General features: G+C 38.8%; 1 protein-coding gene across 1 annotated transcript in view; it reads right to left on the bottom strand.

The window, feature by feature from the left end:
• ZNF277 (zinc finger protein 277) overlaps positions 1-21,749 on the bottom strand; it is a 41,713-nt gene that overhangs the window by 7,356 nt on the left and 12,608 nt on the right. The window contains exons 2-7 of the mRNA XM_031061394.1: positions 17,199-17,397; positions 13,976-14,064; positions 12,119-12,201; positions 7,456-7,547; positions 5,980-6,090; positions 4,016-4,148 (exon numbers count right to left, since the gene is read on the bottom strand). Coding sequence (XP_030917254.1) covers positions 4,016-4,148; positions 5,980-6,090; positions 7,456-7,547; positions 12,119-12,201; positions 13,976-14,064; positions 17,199-17,397 — 707 coding nt within the window. The remainder of the gene's footprint in view (positions 1-4,015; positions 4,149-5,979; positions 6,091-7,455; positions 7,548-12,118; positions 12,202-13,975; positions 14,065-17,198; positions 17,398-21,749) is intronic.

The raw sequence follows: 21,749 nt of genomic DNA, 5'->3' as shown, positions 1-21,749 counted from the left end.
ATCTGGGACCAAGGGTGCCTTTGTTAAGTATTCAATTTTCTTTGCTTTTTCATCCAAGATGCAAGAGCTGCCAGGAATGATCTCTAGAGATTCCCAAGAAATTCTTAACAAAACCAGAGAAAAAATGAGACTTGACATTGTTAATAGTTCAAACACTAGAAAATGCATAATTAAAAAAACCCTGAAGGCCTTGCTATATATTCAAGAAAAAACAACTTTTACTTTTAAACACTTTCTGTGTACCTCACAGAGAGGATGACGCTATAGAAAAATGAGAACATGCAAATGTGTGTGGTTTGATTATTTCCTCTTCCAAAATGCAGTCTAAATGCACAGAGATGAAATGCCTCACTGGCAATTTACCTTTGCAACCAGAGTGCAGTTCTACAGGAAGAAAGTCTGTGTGCCTCACTGAGGCAACACATCCCAGCTTGAAAAAAGTGCAGAGATGGAAGAAACTAGAAACAGCAGCTGGTATCTCAAGCAGTGTTCCCTAAAGAGCAGTTCCCAAACTACATACAAATGGAGATCCAGGCCTGTGCAGCTCACAAACTCCAAATATATGTTGATTTCCTCTGCAAATTCTCCCTTGCCCTTCTTTTCACCTGCCTTGCTGTGATGATCTGAGTTATGTTATGTGGTTTATATTGCTGCAGAACTCGAGATGGTCCATCAGGAAGAAGAGATGGCCTTACCCCAACGTTAGTTAATCCTCGTTGGATGAATTTCAATATGAAGCATTCCCCAGTTGGGGGATTTTATTAAATCTTGAATCATCATCAACTTATGAAGAGTTTCCCTTTACTGTTTTACAAAATACACAGTGTAAATCAGAAGAGATTAAATATAAGAAGGGATTCTCATAATAAAATATTCTTCCCCTGGCCCCCAGACAATAGTGATGACCTAGAGCTTGGCAATAAGGAGAAAACATCTTTTTATTTTTGAGGAAAATAAAGACTTTATGAAACAAGTTTTCTAGAAGTAGCAGGTACCATTTCTCAGCTGCCTAGTTTAGTTATAAGTGTATTAATTCACTGATGCTACATACTGTACACACATGCCATTAGTCAATTTGAAAATAGACATCTGGGCTTCCTACAAAGGATACTCTATACCTAAAAGTGCTGCTGGTAACAATCAGGTGAACACAAAAAGGAAGTTCTTGTCAGTCTGGGTTTGCCTCTGTTCCTCTGGGAATAAGGGAGTTTTAATACTGCTTTCTATTCTTTCATGGCCTCCAGCAGCCACCACATTACAGAGTTCTTCTCTCTCCATTTTTAGTTGGCTCTTTGTGCAAGGTGTGCCATGGGGCCACAGGATAATACACACAGAGAAACAAGGAAATTAGGGTTTTTTTGAAGAAAAGAAAAATAAGGAATTCTACATCTATATATTATCAATACATTGTTGCTTAGTTCTTTGCACTCCAGTACCAGTTCATCTCTGAATTAACACTTCAAGCCATTCTGTAGGATTGGTATAATCTTCCATACTTACACAATGCAGTCAAAAGACCTTCAAATCCACTAGAGAATCATTTCAGATGTGATAGGTAAACCATGTTTGTGTCTTTGAAACTGTATAATCCCCTGGACATTTAGAGCAATAGGAAGCACAGACCTCTAACACTCATTGGGAAAAATGAGTAAATCTTGATAGTACACATTAAAAAAAATTCTGGTAAGTTGTGAGGTGTTAGGGAAGAGGAAGAAAATCACTACATTGAGCCATTACAAAAAGCAGATATTGTATAACATCTAGAATTTACTGAATATAGATGCAGCTTGAAAAAATCCATCCTATCACATTTAATATAATCTACTGTAGAGCATGTATGTGCTCTACAGAATATTTCCTCCTTAAAATGTAAAGGACAATCTACTGAACTCCTAGTGAAGAAACTGAGATTCTTCCTTTTAGTCTTCCTGTTTCTGTGCAGAAAAAAAGGGGTTGTCAAAGGCTGTTTGGAAAGCAAACACTTTCCATTATGTAGAAACATTCCTAAAAATTTCCTGTGCGCAAACGTACGTTTTATAGTGAACCATGTTATAAGTGTTTAAGACAGAGTTTTTAGTCTGTTTTTGATCTTTTTTTAAAAAAAATCTTTCTTTAAAAGAAGAAATGTCAGAAATTCGGATGTGGGTATAGTCTGAAGGATCAGAAAGGCTGAGTAGAGACATTTCCCTGAGTAGACTGTAGTGTAGACAGCTGAAAATGTGTGGAAAGACAATGTGGCTGTAGCAGAGCATGTAGAGTCAGACAAAGACTTGTGATCATTCAGGTACATCCCACAAGATGTACTGGCACAGATCTTGCATAAGCAGTACCCACTGCCCAATTTTAAACATTTTGGTGGTTTGACACAGCTAATCTGAGTTACATTTACTGTTGTCTGTAATTTCCAGAACCTGAAAGAATGCATGTCTGAGTGATGCTACTGAGTGACCAATACCTGAGCTGGTTCAGGCTGGACCCTGCCAAGTGCTGGCCAGAATCCCAGTTGCAGGCAAATGGGACCAAGGTCCTGACTGTGAAACAGTTTCCATGGTCTGGGGCCACACAGCAGCATCACTCAGACCCCACCTGCATGTGGGTCAGCAAGCACAGACCACAGACCATCCTCAGGTGATATGGGCAAGGCCTCCAGCTTTGGAGCAACTGGAGAAAAGAGGTTGGGTATGTGAATATTAGCCTTGCTGTTGTATTTACTTTGGCATATTCTGCTTATTAACATGACACAGCCATTGTGTCTGTATTCATGTTATGACCTTCCTGTCTCTCCCACGTCTTTCAAATTTCTCAAGTAGTGCTTCATGGTTCTCAGAGATTCTGGGTAGTCACCTAACTCAGTTTCTTGATCTAAGATGGAACAGATTAAAATGTGAACAATGAATGCAAATAAGACACAAAAGATAATTCAAAAAGATGTCAAGTTCTGAAAACATAGTATTACATGCAGGACAAGCAGAGAAGAAAGAAACTATTAAAATCACTTAAAACAATTACATGAAATTAAAATCTGTTAACTTCCAAAGGAGAAGTAAATGCTCAGTTCTGTTGAGGATCTAAGAACATCTACCCTACACAGCTTCACAACTTTTTCCTCACTGTGCAGCAAAAACAGGTCAGTTTTCAATATTGTGAAATTTGAGTATCTAGGAAAAAACCTCCAGGTCTCAGATCATTGATCTTTGGAAGAAAAATATAAAATATTACCAAGGGAAATCATTCTGTCTTGGGTAGAAGGGATTTGGCAGGGATTAAACATAAATTTTTGTTCTCAGTATTAAAGTAACACCCATGGAGAGAAATTAAAAGGAAAGAGTAGGTAAAACAATCATGAATGCCTATTTATAACCTGGATATTAGCACATGTAGAAGGCACAAAGACTACTTCAGGTGAACTATAGTTATTTCTGGGACAGAACATAGCAGCTTTTGAAGCAGCTCCTATATTCATAAGTTGAAGGCAGCAAATGGAAATCTGTTACATACACATGCACACACTCTCAGAGGTCTGAGATAAAAAAATATTTAGCAGCATACACCTACCTGGAGGCTAAAAACTAACTGTTTTTCTTTCATCTGTGTGCCTTTCATTTTCCTCCTCTTTGCATTTAATTTATCCTCTGAAGAGCACTTCCAGCTTAAGGTTTGTAGAAAATGAGCTTGAAGCCAACTTGCTTTAAGTTAGGCCTCCATTTACTTAATTGCTCAATCTCACCTTCCCTTCTGTTTTTAAAGCAGAGACTGAGCACTAATGACATGATGATTAGTGTCTCTTCAAGCTACACTCTTGCATCTCTCAAAATCAAATCTCAACAAAAAATGTTTACTAGTGCTTAGTTTGCAATTATCCAGAATATCACACCATAAATGAGCATACTTCTCAAGAATACTTCACTTGATTTTTGACCTTTATACTAATTGCTAGTTTGGATTTATTCACTTTTAACTAGATAACGTCTGTATCTCTTTAGTCAATTTGCTAATTATTCACAGAACTACTTACCAAGTAATTAATGATATAAAATTTGTCATATTCTTTATTTTTGGCATTGATTCTGCGATGCTGCTTCTTTCTCATGTGATCTTTAAGTGTGTTTTTGTCTCTGAAGACTTTTTCACAGTATAAACACTGCAAGCTAAGATAAAAAGGTAAACAGGTCAACATGTTAAACTGAAAATAGTATAAAATAATAAACTTAAATAAGCTGGAGTTATATATAGTAAGATTAACCTAAGCATGTCAGAGCAAACTAAAAGAAACCAGAAAGCTTATTTGAAAAAAAATAAATTACAAGATAATCTTAGATCACAGTAGAGTCAAACAGAAATAACAATGACAAAAAATGAAAAATATAGATAACAAAAAATTTTACTGTTTGCCCCATATGCAAAGTGGGAGAAAAGTCTGATTACCCAAAGCAGGCACAGAAAGGCTGCTGATTGCTCACTGTGTGAGCTCTGTAACTCAGCATGGACTTACACTAACATCCAATCCATCTGTAATTGTTTCTTTGTAATTCAGATTGAAAAGAAACAAACTGTGAACATACTACTTATCTTTTGAAACAGTCTGAATTAGCTAAACAGAAAGTTTTTATAGTTCTACCTCAACAGGGAGAGCAAATGAAAGTTTGCCAGAGTGGTCAATGGGTTTTGAAATCCAAAGTAAAATTCTGTAAGTAAATTCATATCCACACACACAGAGTAGTATATATAATTCACAGATAGACATACATACACATAGGTACATGAATATATGTACATAGACAGGAAAGTATTATTTAGGTGTATATACACATTACTTACGAAGGTGAAAACATTCATTAACAAATGAGAATTTTACCACAGTATGTATTCCAGAGCAATTCAAACAAAACAGAAGTACATGCATTGCCTTAAATCAGCATCATAAAACTGTTTTGGTTCCAGATTCCCCTCAGATGTTTTGTGTGGAGCAGGAATTTGGAATTCTCAGTATCATTCTGCCTTTCAAGACATTTAAGAAGTTTTGAGCTCTCCCTATGCTCGCAGACTTCAAATCAAGATTGCCTTGCTGGCGAATCATAGGTCTGATGCCAGAATACATCTATGAATTTTAATATCTGCTTTGCTCCACCTGCTAACAGCAAAGTGTTTGCTCTACTTGAGAAAGGCATTCCCATGAAGAGTACAGAAGGCTTTCTGTCAGCATACATAATGCAGTCTGATTTGCTTGAAACAAGATTTTTCTCCTCTAGTAATTTATTCTCAGGTACTATTCTACTAGCATAGCTAATATGCCTATCCTTAGCTGTAGGGGGGAGTGGCCTTTCACTACCCTGGACACAATTTCAGCATGTGCATTAACTACAGAGAGGATCAGCTTTGAGAAAACTCCCTTGAACTGAAAGCCTCAGGTCCTACTGATAAACAGTAGAGCAGCAAATTATCAGTGAGCATGGTAATTCAGTACATTAGGCAACACCAACAATAAAAGGCATTCTTAGTATGGCTTCTTTTCTGGGAAAAGTTAACATTCATCTATCCCCTTCTGCTCTGGGTTGGCTCTCTAAGCAGTACAAAAGGGAGAGACCAAACATCCCACAGTAATGGTAGATGGAGGCAAAAGAAGACTGGAACAAGGACTCTGTATTCAGCAATTAAGGAGATGTTTAGCAAAAACATTTGTCACGATGAGAAAGAACATTAATGCTAACAGTTATGAGAAAAAGGCATGTGCTATTATTGATGTCAAACTCTGCAACACCTAACTGAAACATGGCACTTAACTTCATTCTATTAACTGTTAGGAATTGGCTTTCAAAAAGGCAACAAAAAGACTTCTAAGAGGACTCACAATAAACTTACATGCTCTCTTTGTTTCTTCTTAACTAGCCACAAATGTGGAATTAATTTTTACCTACTATTTCCAGTTAAAAGAAACACAACTCAAGTTTAGTGAAAACAAACAAACAAAACTCTACTTACTTGTCAAGCTTTTTCTGTAATACAGCCAAAAACTCATAGCAGTTCACAATGTTATCTGGCAGCCCAATGTTAAAGGCATGCTCTCTTGCCATATGATTGAGAAGAACAGATCTACAAAAGACATTCAAATAGAATGTTACATATTCTTGCATATACATAAGAATTATTCAATTACGGATTTAAAATACACCAATGGCTCTAAAACTGCATAAAAGCCAATGTTAAATAAACAGTAATAGTCTTGCTGCCACTGCTAAGAAAATAAAGAGTGCAATTTTATTGAAACAGGAAGTTTTTCATTTTCAGCTCTGCTGAATGTTCAGTAACATTTCAACTGCTCCATCCACATGCATGAAATATAATCCTTTAAATGAAAATTACAGTAGAGTTTATTTTGACCCTCACTGTTAGCAAAGCTTGTTCATTATCCTGTATAAGCAAATCACATTTCAAACAACCCTCCTGGGAAACATTCTAAAAAGCCTTTTGTCAGACTTCTCTCTGCTGGTTAGCAGAGCAGAAATTCTTGGATGCAATGTGCTTTTACATCAATATTGCTTCACACAGCACCAGCAACATCAATGGCACTCAAAAGTGTACACAAATAAACATAATGGATGTTTAAATAAGGTATTCTTCTGACAGAGATATACTGGTTAATTCCTTAGGTGCCCAACCTCTCTATATGCCTCAGCTTCTGCTTTTGGGGACTAAAGAAACATCCAAATGTTGACACTTGCTTTTACCATTGTCCAGGCATGATTTTCAAACATGCACTCTGCCTGTCAGACTCAGGAGGAAGCAGAGGATGAAGCTCCTCTACTGTCACCAGGCAGTAGAGAGGGGTACTCACAGAACATTGGGATGACCTGCAGGAAAACGACCTCTGGTGCTTCTACCCTTCCAGATTACCAGAACTACCCATGCAAACAGACTTAGCCTCTCCAACTGAAACTGATTTACTCTGAATACACACAGTTTCTTTGGAGCATGCACTTATGTGCAATTCTTGCTCACACTTGACTGATGCTGTAAAGCCCTCTATTCTCACTCTAATTTTCCTCTCCTCTTTCATTTGATGTTCAAATTCACACCAGATAGGTGAGCTTTAAACAAGAAAACATACAACTGGATAAAAAGTTTTTATAACCATCACACTGACTTACACAGCTGTCCTTGTCACTAAAACAGTTGCCAAAAAAAAGTTTCTCTTTAAAATGGTTTGTTCCCAACTCCAGCATACTGTGTAGTAGAAATAATTACACTGGAATAAATAAAAAAGTTTGAGAAGTAAGATAGGATCTATTTAAAATGCCACTTCAGTTGAAAGAAATATGTAAACTATACCTTGAAGTTAATTCTACCTTCTGAGTCCTACATTATGCATTAACTGGTTCAATGACATTGAAAATATAAACAAAGATGCTGAGTAGGTATCAAAAAATAAAACAAAAGCAAACAGGGCAATAAACAAACCTGTTTCCTGTGAATTCTTGATCACAGAACATACACATACTATGAAAACTTGTGTCATATCTCTCTTGTTGTTGCTGTTCTAGAATTTCTCTCTATGAAAAGGAACAGATATGGTTATTCAGACAAAACCATAATCATAAAATCTTTCCATCACATAAGTTTATTATACATATTTATCCTTACTTGTAACAATGAACATATAGAATCCAAATGTGCTGCTGGCACAAACCAGATGTTAGTATTTTTTGAGTGTGGGTTCTCACAGAAATTCCAAGTTTTTCCAAAGGCAGTATGTGTTCCAGTTAAGTTCCAGTAAAATTCTCTTAACTTTATATACATGGTGCATGGAAATAAATAGAATCCACAGTGAGATCTTATGCAATGATTTAAATAATACTGTATAAAATGTATCAGTTTAATGTTTCTACCTGTGATTCAGCTTTACCTCTGGTATCAATGAGCAGGTTTATGGGCAACCACCTAACACCTCACGGAATGGCAAACTCAATCCTACACAGCTAACTGCAGGCAACCTAGAGGGCTTTTTCCTAACAGAGGACACAGCCCTGGCAGTTTGTGTAAGAAGCTGTGGCACATCCCACATGCGCTCCTGATGTTGCATTACACTAAACTGGACTAACACCTCCATCCCTTCCAGTGTATATCTTCAACCTCCTGAACCTTGTCTCAGCTTAAGATTGTGACAAACTGGGAATCAGATACAAACAGCTCTTCCTGGGAAGCTGGTACAGCTTGCAGTCTTGGTGAAGACTCCTCTTTGGGGTCTTTACTTACTGGGAGAAAGAGAAGCTCCTTCACCTAAAACTGCCAGTCAGATGATGGGTGAATATCTGTATGCATGACAGCAGTACAAGGTCAGTGCTGTTGTAGGAAGTATGTATTTTCAAAAAAATAGGTCTGGGGATGTTAGTTTTTTTATTTAAAGAAAACACCCAGGCGCCTTATACTGACACTGCCCCTCCATGTATCCTCAGTTTTGCTGCCAGGACTTCCTTGCCTGGTAGTGCTTCACAACTAGGAAATCTTTGTCAAGACTGTCTTTTTCCAAAAGACTGTATCTGTTTTGTATTTCACAGCCTTGTCAGCTATTTCAGCAAGCTATGCTCTCTAACCTACTTCAGGCTCATTCCTTGGACTCTCTCAATACATCACAATCACCATTATGTCTCTGCATGACATCCACCTTGGCTAGCTCCCTGCTGCAATACAGCCTGAAATATTCCTAAACTAGAGTTTCAAAACTGCAGAATGAAATGCTTCAGGCAGCACATTTTAAAGACAGCATTTGTCCTTGTTTGGGCTTGCTGTTGGAGACAGCAGTTAGGATTCAAAGGATGCAGAAAAATCACCAAAAGTTGTATAGTTATGGTCTTTATTCTACGCAACTCACGTGAGCCCATTTGCCAGTTCAGTCTTAATTGAAGGACTTTTCTGGAGGTAAAAGGCTTTACAAAGCAAAATATCTATTTAACTTGCAAGTCAACACTCAGATTGCAGCAAAAGGAAATGAAAAAATAAACAGACTTTATTGCTGTAACTAAAGCAGTGACTCCATTAGCCCCAACTACAGCTGCGGCTCGATTTCACAAAATCCTTCTGTAAAAACTGAGGATACAATTCTGAAATTCAAAACTGCAAACTATTTTGCACCATAATAAAAATGCATATTTTTTTCTTTCCTAATTTAATTACTCTGTAAACAAAACCAGCACTTGCTTTGGGTTAAATTCTCCACTCATTCCAGAGTTTGAGAAAACGTCTACTTGCAGAGCAGATGAGATTGCTCACCTGCCAACAGACTCCTCATGCCCTTGGCACTGCAGTGGAGAGAAGGCTTAGCTGGTACAGAACTGCATAGTAAAAAACACCAAAAAATCAGAAACAAATGCCCTTTAAAAAACAAAAAGGTACACTCCAATTTATAGCAGCTAGGAGGTATTATTTGTAATAAGATGGTTCTATGAAAACATCAGCTGCACGCTCCATCACAACCCTTTTTCCTCCCTGAAAGCCACAGACATGATATACACTTGGAAGACAAGTACCATTACGACACTGCATGCCCACATGCTAAATTCAAGGTGTCTATCACAAACTCAAAAGGATTGTAGAAAACTGTAAAAGATACAGAGAAGTGCAGTAATGATGCACTGTGAAGAACCACCAAACAGCATTCCTCAACCTCAAGTCACTTAATCATTGAGGTTGCAAAGGATCTCTTGAGAGCAACAAGTTCAACCCCTGTGCCCAGGCAAGGTCACCTCTACCTGGCTACCCAAGGAGTGTGTTGAGTTTTCTTTTGACTGTCTGCACAGAGGAAGAGTTTACAACCCCTCTGGGTAACTTGCTCTAGTGTTTGACCACCCTCACAGTAAGAAAAAAAAAAAGCGTTTCTTTGTTTTCAGGGGGAATTTCCTGATTTTTAGTTCATGCCCATTACTTCTTGTCCTGTTGGTGGGCTCAGCTGAGAAGAATCTGACTCCTTTTTTATTCATCAAGTATTTATATACATCACTAAGTTCCCCTGTGAGCATTGTCTTCCAGATTCAACAGTCCAAGCTGTCTCAGCCTCTCCTCATATGTAGTTCCTTAAGGAACTTTGTGACCCTGCCCCAGAGTTGCTCAAGGAAATCCATATCTTTCTTGTACTGGGGAGCCCTGAGCTGGACCCAGCACTCCAGATGTGGCCTCAGCAGTGCTGAGTGGAGAGGAAGGACAATCTCCCTTGAGCTGACTGCAACACATTTCCTAAACCAGCCCAGGATGTTGTTATCCTTCTTTGCCATTAGCGTGCACTCCAGCACAGGACTAATGAGACAGAATGTAAGGCAGATAAATCAGGAGACAAATCATGAATGGTTTGGATAATACTAAGGACAAATTCTTCACCATCTCTTCTAATACAAAAACCTGCCAGGTGTGACATGACAGGTTCAAAATGACCAAATAGAAGGCTCTCTCCCCGTGCGTGGTCAAGCTGCACAACTCACTCCTGCAGGTAGTGGGGATCCTGGCAGTTGCTGTGGGTTCAGAGTTGGAGGCTCATATCGCTGAATTCAGAAATTTTTGAGCTGCCAATTGCAGGAGACTGTGAGTATTTTGGGAAAGGATCACCACTAGATCAGAAGACAGCAAATACCAGAGACACTTAGCTGCTGTCAAGGGTAAGATTTTGACCTAGACAAACCTTTTTTACTGATCCCAGACAGCTTTGGAAGGGAAGCATGCTAGGCATGAGTGCCTAGTGTTTTTTTTAGTCCATGAAAATCCAATGGGCCTATATAGGAAGACAGGTTTCAGCTCAGGCAACTCTAACTCCATGAGAAATCCCCAGTTGAAGAACTACCACATTTCTCCTTTGCAGGAGCTGGGATCCTATGGAAAGCTGTGTAAGACTTGCACATATTTCTCCAATTCTGGGAATTCACTAGTCATGTACTTCAAGCTGAAGAATATTACTGTTGCCAGCAAAAAGAAATAGCACTCAGAGAGTAGCTGAACCAACTGGATTTTGCCTGCCAATCCTAATTTCCCCAGGACTAGAACTTGGGTTTTGTAAGGTTCTCCTTCATTCTGAATGCACATCACTTACTGTGTCTTTATTTGCATGCTGCTTATGTACAAACTTGTAATATAAACACACCAGAAGAAACAGCATAACAAAGGGTTAAAAGGCCTGTGTTGACAATTCTCAGGACATGGCTGCCAGCACTAAACTGAGGAATGTAAAGACCCTAAGGCCTGCACTCTCACATCTCACAGTACAGACACAGGGTATTCCACATCTCCACTGCAATTCCCTGCATCCTAACATGAGATTATCAACAAGGCTGCCATGTACCATGCAACATTCATTTCTAAATTAGCCCAACAGCAAAACCAGACTCCAGATATGTATTTCAAACAAGAAACCATAAAAAAACCGCACTGGCCAACAATCTGGCCTAAGACTCCTGGAAGCTGGTCAGCATGAGTTGAACTTGAAGGACCATCCATTCTGAACTGACAATGCCAAAAAGTTCAGCAAGGTCTGTCCACAGTACTAGGTTGGCATCAGGCAAGAAGAACCAAAATGGTCCATGTGGACCCAAGAGCTGGCATTTCATGTCCTTTGCATCTCACAGAAACAATACTGGCCAGACTTCCTGCACTCACACACCATGGTGCTTGTGAGTATGAGACTGTGAATTAATGAAATCTGGGAGAGGGAGTGAGAATGCACACAAACAGCTTGCTCAAAGGTTTTGTAGATAAGTATCACCTTCTCTGCTCACAGTATCTCACACCAAGTTCTAGTTTGCTAATTTCCCTAGATGTGTATTATTACATGAAAGATAGTGTGCCAGTGCATTGCAGATCCTTGCAAGCAGAAAAATGTTCAGCACACTCAACATTTTTCAGTGTTCTGGGTGTAATCTCCACTTGTGGGAACACTGACATACAACCTGTACATTTATCCCAAGGAAAAGTCTATAAACAGGGGATTTGTGTATGGTTGTGCAGCAGCTAGAGAAATGAGCTTAAAAAAAATAAGAATTTTGCCATCTTGCAAAAAATGCTTTCACTTTAAAATGCCTGCTAAGTTATTATATATTATTCTATTGGAATGTTTACCTTAAAAAATGAAACAATAATTTCTTACCAGTCTCTTTTGCTGAAGCTGTTCTCGAAGTAATCTGTCTTCTGGTAAAACATCACATAAAAGAAAATAATTGTCCTGTTCCTCTGTTAAGAGATTAAAAAGTGTAAGTAAGGAATGGGAAGTTGCAGCTGCTTTGAATATTACTGGCAGATAATTTGCTAAGACTTTAGAATTTATTAACAATGTAAGAATGTGATTTTTAACCTATAAAAGTCAGTTACTTTAGTTTCATAATTTAATGAAACATGTTTAAATATTTGTGCATGTTTATATTGGAGTATGAAGGCAAGAGTCTTGCATAGTTTTCCTCCACTACCAGCTTTATTCATTTTTGTGATGGTTCTCCTGGACACATAAAAACATTAGCATTTACATTGGTTACAGATTAAAGTCAGCATGAAAGAAATATGAAATCATCTTTAATTTTATCTTACCAGTTATTTCCCTAAGTAACTGTCAGTTTTCAGTAGCTATCATAATTTGGTTTATCCTCCCCTTGCTCTGATCTATCACATTACCTTTTACCATCAAATATTTTTCCACCTGTGGATATACACAACTGTTCAGTACCATACTTTGAGACTTGCCTAATTTACATTTCTACTTACGTGTTTTACACATATTTTATCTTTAGCAACCTTTTTACTATATATGGTCATATCCGATTGAAGAAGGCAACAAATTTTATTCAAAGGATTTACAATTACTCAGCATGTAGGAAAATACAAAAGATAATGGGTCAAGATATGAACAGTTTTCTGGAGGGAGAGGGAGGGGTGAGGAGAGAGAGAGACAGAGAGACAGAGAGAGAGAGAGAGAGAGAGAGAGAGAGAGAGGGAGAGAGAGAGAGAGAGAGAGAGAGAGAGGGAGAAGGCTCATTGGTATTTCATAATTCTGCTCTCCAGGTGCTTGATTTGCAGTTTTCAAACTGAGTAGTAAGTGTTTGTGAGAGAAACAGAATGATGATTTTTGGAATGATTTTCACGTTTTCCAGGGCTACTTTTCTTAAAATTACTTTGAATAATTAAAAAAATTACTTTCATCCATTTTGTACTCATATTCCACTTTCTAACCATCTCTGACACCAGCTGCATGCACTGTTTCCTCTCTTTTAAGGTCTCAGTTGAGAATTAAAGATGCAGAAAAGCCCTAAAGTTATCTATTTTAGGTAAACCATGTTTTTCTGTTAGAAAAGGACAGCCAAAGTAATGCATCAGAGCTACTTCTGAGAAAAACCCTTCCTCCACACAGTCAACACTGTCCCAAGGATGGAATGTGCCACCACACCAATGCAGCAGAACAGTGAACTATGGTTTCAGACTTGTGTTGGAGCCCAGGAAACCGCACAATTGTATGGCTTCTGTGAGGATGACATCTCCTGACACTCCTGGGGCAGGGAGCACTGTGGCAGGGGAAAGGAAGGGGGATGTGGCCCTGATGTCCAAGAAGAATCAGCAGCATCAGTGCAGGGGGTGGGCAGGGCGAAGTCGGAAAAGGCAGCTCACTGGGAATGTTTCTCATCATTTTGGAAGGACCATCACTGATGTTTTATGCAGTGGGTACCAACATCTCTCCAGGCACGATGTGAGCAGCTCTGCTTCCAGGCCTTGGTTTGCAACAGGGCGCAGTTCACAGCACATTTAAGCCTGGATTGATCTCATCCTCACTCAGCATAGTGCTGAAGCATGTGTTGTAATCCTCAGAAAAGGGAAGTTTAGATATGTGCTTAAGAGTTAAACATTACTTCTGTGGTTTTCTGCCCTAGTGTCAGACACACTTGGCTGATCAAAGCAGCAGTATATGCCAGAAATTATCCCATGATCTGCCCATCAGAGAGTGAGCAAGCAACAAACTTACCTAATGGAGCTTTTGAATTTGTTCTTATCACACTACAAAAGTCTGTGATAGGCTGTTCTGCAAACCTCCTCTTCCAGTACAGAATGTAGCTTTAAAAATAAGGGGGAGATGATCAGTGAAAAAGGAAACACTGAAAAACTTGTAATAAAAAATTGATTAGCTCTTGCTTTTTTCATGCTCTAAATTCTTATGTGCTTTTGTTTATTTTTTTAAATTCCTATGTCCCTTTTTTCTTCCTTCATATTAGTTTTCAATTTTATGAAATTAATTCAGTTTCACTTTAACTGGGTTTAACCATGCTGTCAAAGTGAAGAACTCAATAAGCAGATTTGCACCAAGCTTTGCATAAACATTGTGACCTATTCACATCTACAGACAGAAGTGCCACTTAGATGCATCTTTACTGAAAAGATATATTACAGAGCATTCTCAAATTCCCAAAATATTGTGCTCTGTGTTCTGCAAGATGCAGTCAGGAAGCTGAAACTCAATAAAAACACCAACTTGACAAAAGTGAGGTTTTGTCAGGTCTCCTGTGGAGTTACAGAGAAAGCTGTAGCTTGGCAGACAACTAGAAAGACAGAAAAATGAAGTCCCTGAACACCTGGGGGTAAGACAGCAGACAGAATAAGAAAAGACCTAAACACATCTTGAAAGTTTAACCCATCAACTACAGTTGTTTAAAACCATTCTGTACTATCTTTGTTGGTATTACAGCTGCATCAACAGAACACAACTGAGATTAGATTTCCACTAAACTAGGAAGCTCCTGTCTAACCAAGGAGAAATCATCACTTCATTTATATGATGAAGGGAACCAAGCAACTCTTGTGCTAATTATTCAGAATTTTACTATAAAAAATAATCTGAAAATGCTTAAGTGCTGGCTTAAATTTATTCTCATGTATGATATAAATCATGTGAGAGTTGGTAAGGTAAAGGCTATTCAATGATTTCTTCTTATTTTGTGCCACCAAATTAGGAAAAGGATAATTAAAAAAATCAGATATCATTATTATGAGAGCGTTTTAAAATAGCTGCAGCTTTTAATACCTGTGCAATCTGAAAATTTACTTGCCACAGCTATCACATCCCATAGTGGCTCACACTGCCTATACCATTCTCACCTAATATATTTGAGGACTTCAACTGCAGCAGCCAAGGAATCAACACATCTTTCTTTCTGCTAAGTCTGACATGGAGAGGACTAACCTCTGGTGCAGCAGAGAGCTGAGCACAGTGAAGCCAGCACACGTGGCTGGGGCTCATTCAGCAGCATCATCAGATGTCAGCAGGTGAGAGGTGAGGCCCCTTCTCCCCCTGCCTGCTCCACTGTTTGCAATGCTCATTGAAAGAGTAGCTAAACAGAACTGTAGTTCTTCCAGACTAAGTAATCCTTGAGCTTTTAGGACATAAATGTGCAAATGGAGAGATTTCAAGAGCTCATTTAATAAATGTCTCTCCCTTGCACTGAGAGAAATGAACACTGGTACAAACTCACCTGCCCATAACTGTCTGTGTCACAGAAATTACAGTTAAGGGATTTCATATCATAAGACTTAACCCAAATAATCAATGACCAGATAAAACCAATGTCCTGGCTTCCAGGGAGCCAGAATGAGTGATCATGTTGAGTCATGAAGCAGAAGCTTATTCCCCTTATCTCTTTTCCTTCTGCCCTTATGCCAACTTATCTTTATTCTTCAAAGTTAAAAAGAAAAGAAAAAAAATTTTCATTAGCATTGGTCTTTTCTGGATTATCCACTTCTTGCAGTTCTGTCAAGAAATGTATTCCTAAGACTGGCTGTAACTCATTGCCAAATATAAAAATAATACTATCTTTACAGAGTTGATCCCTGTATTTTCCTCACCTCAGTTCAACACTTCAGAATATATTCTCTTTTTTGTGCATAGTATTAGACTATTTTACTAATACAGCAAATCAGACAAAGCACACTTCAGAGCAACAATTCCATCATCTCATGTCCTGGGGCCACTTTCTGTAAGATTTGGCTACCTTCCAATTGCATTAGCAGCAAAAATAATCTAAATGGGCCCTTTTTGAAGGGGTGATTTTAAAATACATTTCTATTAATGCAAAGTAATTCCCCCAAGCATGCTTAGACTGGTGGTCCATGACTGAGCAGCTCTGATTCCTTTACTTACCCAAAGATACTAGCACTATCTCCAAAGAACAGTACATTCTCCTTCTGCCTGCCTTCAGCAGAAAAGCAAACAAAAACTACCATCAGTTTTCAATTTTAAGCAATGTTATTTGATTAAGGATTTAATTTATATGGCTTACATTTCTCTTCCTAAATTATATTGTATTATTTCTTTTTTTTTTTTGGAGTCTTGATAAACACAAGGTCTTGATTTTGACTTAGTAACTAGTGACAGAAGACCTACTAGAAAACTCACTTGAGTTGAGAATTTATCTGTCTAACACTTAAATATTACAGCAGAACTATCTACAGACTGGCAGGTATTGTCTAGCCCTCCTCCTGGCCCACACATTACTGTGGAAAGCAAAATGCCAGGCAAGTACCTTGTCTCTGAAGTTACAAGCCAGCTGGGGCCATGCCGGCTACTGGAGGAAGTTAAGAGAGAGAAAGCCAAATGTGATCCTGGTGAGATGATCAATGACACAGCTGTAGGAGTCACAGTTGTGTGTAGATCACAGTACTGTAAAGCACAGTTAAGGATTAAATGTGATTTTGATGGGGGAATACTGTCCTTAAAGTAGCACAAACAAATTTCATCCCAGAATGGGAGAGATCCTGTCCTGAGCAGTGTGTGTACAATACACAGCTTTAGGACATTGTACAGGGATAGAAATAGTTTTGCCCTACACAAATAAAACCCCAGATTAGGAAAGCTGATTGTCTGGTATGGGCTTCGCTAAAAACCAGCTTTCTAGTTTGCACACTTGTCGATTAGTGACAGGACCTGAGAAGACCCTAAGATATATTAAAAAAAAAGTCAAGCACAGGAATTGCCATGTATTCTAAAACTGAGCTCCCTAGTGCCAGCAACATCTAGGCACTAGGGAGAGGGAAGGAAATAGGAAAACAAGCTTATAGTCCAGCAGCAAATTGCTCATAAGAAAAGTTAGCAGAAATCCTCCCACAATGTCTTTTTTAAAAAGATGATCTCTACTTTTCCAAAGCTTTCAATAACACCTGCACACATAGACACTCATTTTAGATGACATAACCCTTACCTTCTAAAATCTGCCACCAGTTTTACATCTGCTATGACGAGCTTGTGTTCAATAATCATATGCTTCAGGAGCTGGTTTTGTTCTGCTAAGACATAGCATTCTTTGCAGAAAATACAAGGCACATAGGGAGAACTTTCTACTGCATCAACACCACCTGGACTTTCTGGCAGAGACAGAGGCTCCAAAATACACTCGGTATCTAAAATAAGAATAAAAATAATAACAATTAATTTTGACTAAGTAAATAAATGTACATCTCTTGGAGTACTTTTAGGTAATACAAAACCTGTTTGAGTCTCGGTTTTGTTGCACGGATCACTTTAGGAGCAAGATGCTTGTAAGCAGGCTGACAGCATTGATTCCAAGAAGGACAGTGGGAGGTCAGCACAGGACAGTTCTCAGGTGTCTTTTTCAAATGAAACTCCCAGCTGACACCAAGTCAGTCACACACAAGTGCTCTGCTTACTACTAAAGAAATTTTATGATGGGAAACCTACTTTTCTTCTTCTCACTATCTAATCTACCTGTTGATACAAATGAAGCCACTCTTTGTGGCTCCCTGAGCCACATTGCTCAGAGTATCAGGAAGGATTTAGACTGTATAGCACAAACTGTTTGGCATGTTAACTTTCCTAATTATACTTTTATTTATTGCAGAATACTTCTATAATTTTCTGACTGACTCTTGAAGATATGCAAGAGTCTTGCCTTTTTTTGTCTTGCCTTTTTTTCCCGTTAACATCTAATTTACTTTTCTATGACAAAAGACTATCCTTGATCAAGATTACTGCCACTGGATGCCTATGCCCACTGGAGCACTTTCTAACTGTACAGATGCTGAGGAAGGGGCAGCCACGCTCCATGTGGAAGGGTGAATGGCCCCTGTTTGTACCAGCCAGACACAGGTTCCTCAGGTGACACCACACAGAGGTGAGTCACTGCCACATGCTGTCCTGAGGTTACACGTGTGTGTTCGCCATTTAAACAACACTGGTCCAAACTCATAAGCTCTTCCATTGGCATAAATTAGTATAATTCATTAAGACATACTGACCAAGAGAGTTAAACAGTTGGCCCCATTAGCCTAACCAAATTCCAGCTGTCCAGAAGTAAACTGTGGTGTTCATTTTCCAAATTAATCCTACCTCAGTCTTGGGTTAGGGTTTATCTTGGAAGCAGATGCCAATTTCAACACATATCTTCAATTTTAGACACATTAATTTTGGATAGCAAAAAGCAAACAGAAAAAAGCTCTCCATGCTCCTGCCCTCTTGAAGTTGAAAACTGAAAACATGGGTGTCCTGGACTCCTGTACTATGAAGTTAGCTTGAGCAGCAGGAGAATAAACTCTGTGTCTCTGGATTCCTGCAGTGCCATGAACCCCTCTGTAGAAAAATGAAACTTCACAGAATGACAGAATGGTTGAGATTGGAAGGGACCTCTGGAGGTCATCTGGTGAAGGAGGATCCTCACTCAGGACCACGCAAATGGCTTTGACTCCACAACCTCCCTGGGCAACCTGTGCCAGGCTCAGACACCCTCACAGTGCAAAACCATCTCCTGATATTCTGAGAGAACCTCCTGGGCATCAGTTTCTGAAGATACCTGAAGAATTAAGAAAAAGGCCTTCTCTCAAGTCTGTTATTTTGTCACACATGAATTTTAAAATACACATGGTTAAAGGAACCTTAATTAATATTTACTAGATAACTTTCACCCTACAAAAATCACATATATATGTTATACATTGGCAAGTATACTAAATCTGACAGTCTGATACCTTGTTCACATGGAAAATTTGAAAACTAATTTTAAAAATCACAGTAATTTAGCTTTTTTCCTAGGAGAATATGTTAATGTATCGGGGCTCTACCCCATGTTCTACCAAGACAATGAAATAACCAAAGAAGGGCTGGAGAATCCCATTGAGAGGCAGACCTGGGAAGCCCCTGTGAGTTCTGTGACAAATCTGTGTTCAGGCAGAGGAACAGGCACACAGAGCTCCAAAGCAGCCACAGCACAGGCAGTGGCTCAATGGTGGGGATGCCCCAAGGGACTGAGGGTGAGCTGGAGCTGCTGGGAGCCACAGGTGGTAAAGGGGATAAAAGCATAGGAAACGCAGCTTTAGCAGCTCTATACTGCTCCTGGAACAATATATATGCCCTGCACAACTGTTGAGGCTTCTACTTAGGACTTCTGAAATATAGAACTTCCTGGAAAGGCACTGCCTTGAATGAAGACTGATGGCTGGGTTACACTGAATTCAATTTATCACATAAAACCAAGCACTGTGGAAAGATGGCAGCACACAGAGCATGGTATTACCTGGAGCAATGCAGCTGCTGTGCACAATCTAACACTTTTCTTCTCATAATTTTATCTACACTTCAGCTCATTCCCTTCCCTTAGAAATTTCTTTATTAAACTGGCATTGCAGAAATTGTTCCATTTTGTCCTATTTTAAGAACAGCAGTGGCTACACCATGTGCTAGAGCAATCCTCATGAAAGGGTCAAATCTCCCAAGCAAAACTGTGGTACCTGCAAGAGTCCAGCTTTGTCCATTCTTACAGTCAGTTCTGTTGCCTGAAGAAGCATTACACCATGTTTAGAGAGAAAAGTATAACTTTATTTCCTTTGCAATTGCTAATGCCAAGTGAACAAAGAAGATATTCTGTCAGCCAGTTCAACTCAACCCAGTAAAGAGCAACACTGCTTTTTGTTAATTTTTGGTCTAGCTCTCTTGCAATGACATATTTAAACTGTTAGAAATCCAAACAAATAAGCACCTATCTGCCTCAATACATCAACTTTCAACAGATAGGTGTGTGCAGCAGGAACTGGTACAAAACTTAGACAAGGAGCCTTGTTTAGTAAGCGGACTTGTGAATAGAAACCGCTTGGGCTGGAAAAACAGACCTGCTCAGTCTTTAACTGTAGTCATGAGCTGATGAAAGGAATAAACTTGGGTGAAGGGCTTTTTTTGCTGCCCAAACAGAGTAGCTAATGCTAAAAGAGAGTAACTTCAGGCTATCGGAGCAGTTTGCAAATGCAGAAGCTTATGCAATTTCTTTCGAAGGCACTTACAAGAAGAGGCGAAGGAGAAAGGAATCCATGTAAATCTATTTTTACTTATCTGCTACAAAAAACACTGAATAAGAGAATAAATGCACAGAGCTGAACAAATGCACAGCCTTTAGCACAGCACTTACTGGACTAATGTAGCACAAACCTCAAAACAGTACAAATAAATCCAAGCATAATATTGAAATCTCTGCAAAAGCAGCTAATTTTGTTTCTATATTTGGAGCAGAGAGGCTACAGGTACTGAATAAAAGCTGTTAACTATAGCACAGCTCAGGGCTAACAGGGAAATAAAAACTCTTAGATGTATGCTCAGACTCGAAGACTCCTACATGCAGAGACATTTGAAAATGAGGGAAAAGTAGCAGGCTTAGAGTCTACTGCAACAAGAATAACTTCACAGAGACAGATTAAACACCCCTCTGGTGCATGTGCCCTGGCTGACAAGGGTGAGAAGCAATTACCTAGGAATGGTATAAAAATAGGGCAAACAAACAGTAATCACAGAAATAGAATAGTCTTCCAGAAGTCTGAGTATGGAAAGTTTAAGTCAAAGGCTATACGAGCCCCTCAGATAAGCAGCTCTTTTTTTTTTCTCCATGGACTTATTCCTGCACTTTTTGAAATTCTTGGTCTTTTAATACCTACAAAGACTTGCATCAACTTTTCATATTTTTGTAATCATTTTATGAAATTTTTCCTTTATTCCTTGATGCCCTGGTTCAACTCGAGGCTAGTTCTACTCTACCCTTCATGTAATGTGATAAGAGGTAGCTTGAAAATGTCCAAGAGTGGAAGAAAATATGTTTCTAAATCAGCACAGATTTTTTTATTTTCCAATCTCTCTTATATTTACCTTTTATTTCTGGTATTTCACTTGCTTTTAGGATCATTGAATTAACCTCTGAATTCTCTTCAATGATTCAAAGTCTCCTAAGTATTGAATCAGGTGTTAATGCACAAGACAGCGATCATAGCCTTTGTGTGTTCACTCCTGTGTGTTACTCTGCATTTGTTAACATTGAATAGCACTTTTTTGGGTGCAATTTGCTCAAATAACATGAGATTTTGTGCAATGCTTCAGCTGGCCCTCCTGCTTACCACTTAGGGAAAAAAAAGTGTATTAACAGAATAATATATCACCTTTGCTTATTGTGTCTGTGATGGACAGCACATGACAGCGCAGTCATGAGACTCCCTATGAGAAGAGAGCCTTATAAAACCCATCCATTAAATTTTGGATGAATCATGTTGTTGCCCCTGAGTTTTTCTTCTCTGCCTAATAGAAAAGCAGCATGACTATTATGCAAAGGGACATCCCAAAGGCTCCACAGAAAGCCCTCTGAACACAGAAAATAAGAAAATCCCTTTCTCAGTCACAGAACTGGCAGCTGACACCATGTTGTTCAACCTTTAACAGGAGAGATAAAACTATGGTCTTTAACAGCTAATTCAGAGCTAAAAAATGC

Source organism: Geospiza fortis, unplaced genomic scaffold (genome assembly GCF_000277835.1).
Source record: "Geospiza fortis unplaced genomic scaffold, GeoFor_1.0 scaffold429, whole genome shotgun sequence".
In the NCBI taxonomy this organism is placed as follows: Eukaryota; Metazoa; Chordata; class Aves; order Passeriformes; family Thraupidae; genus Geospiza; species Geospiza fortis.
Note: the sequence above shows the minus strand (reverse complement) of the source record. Positions and strands in the feature narration are given on the sequence as shown.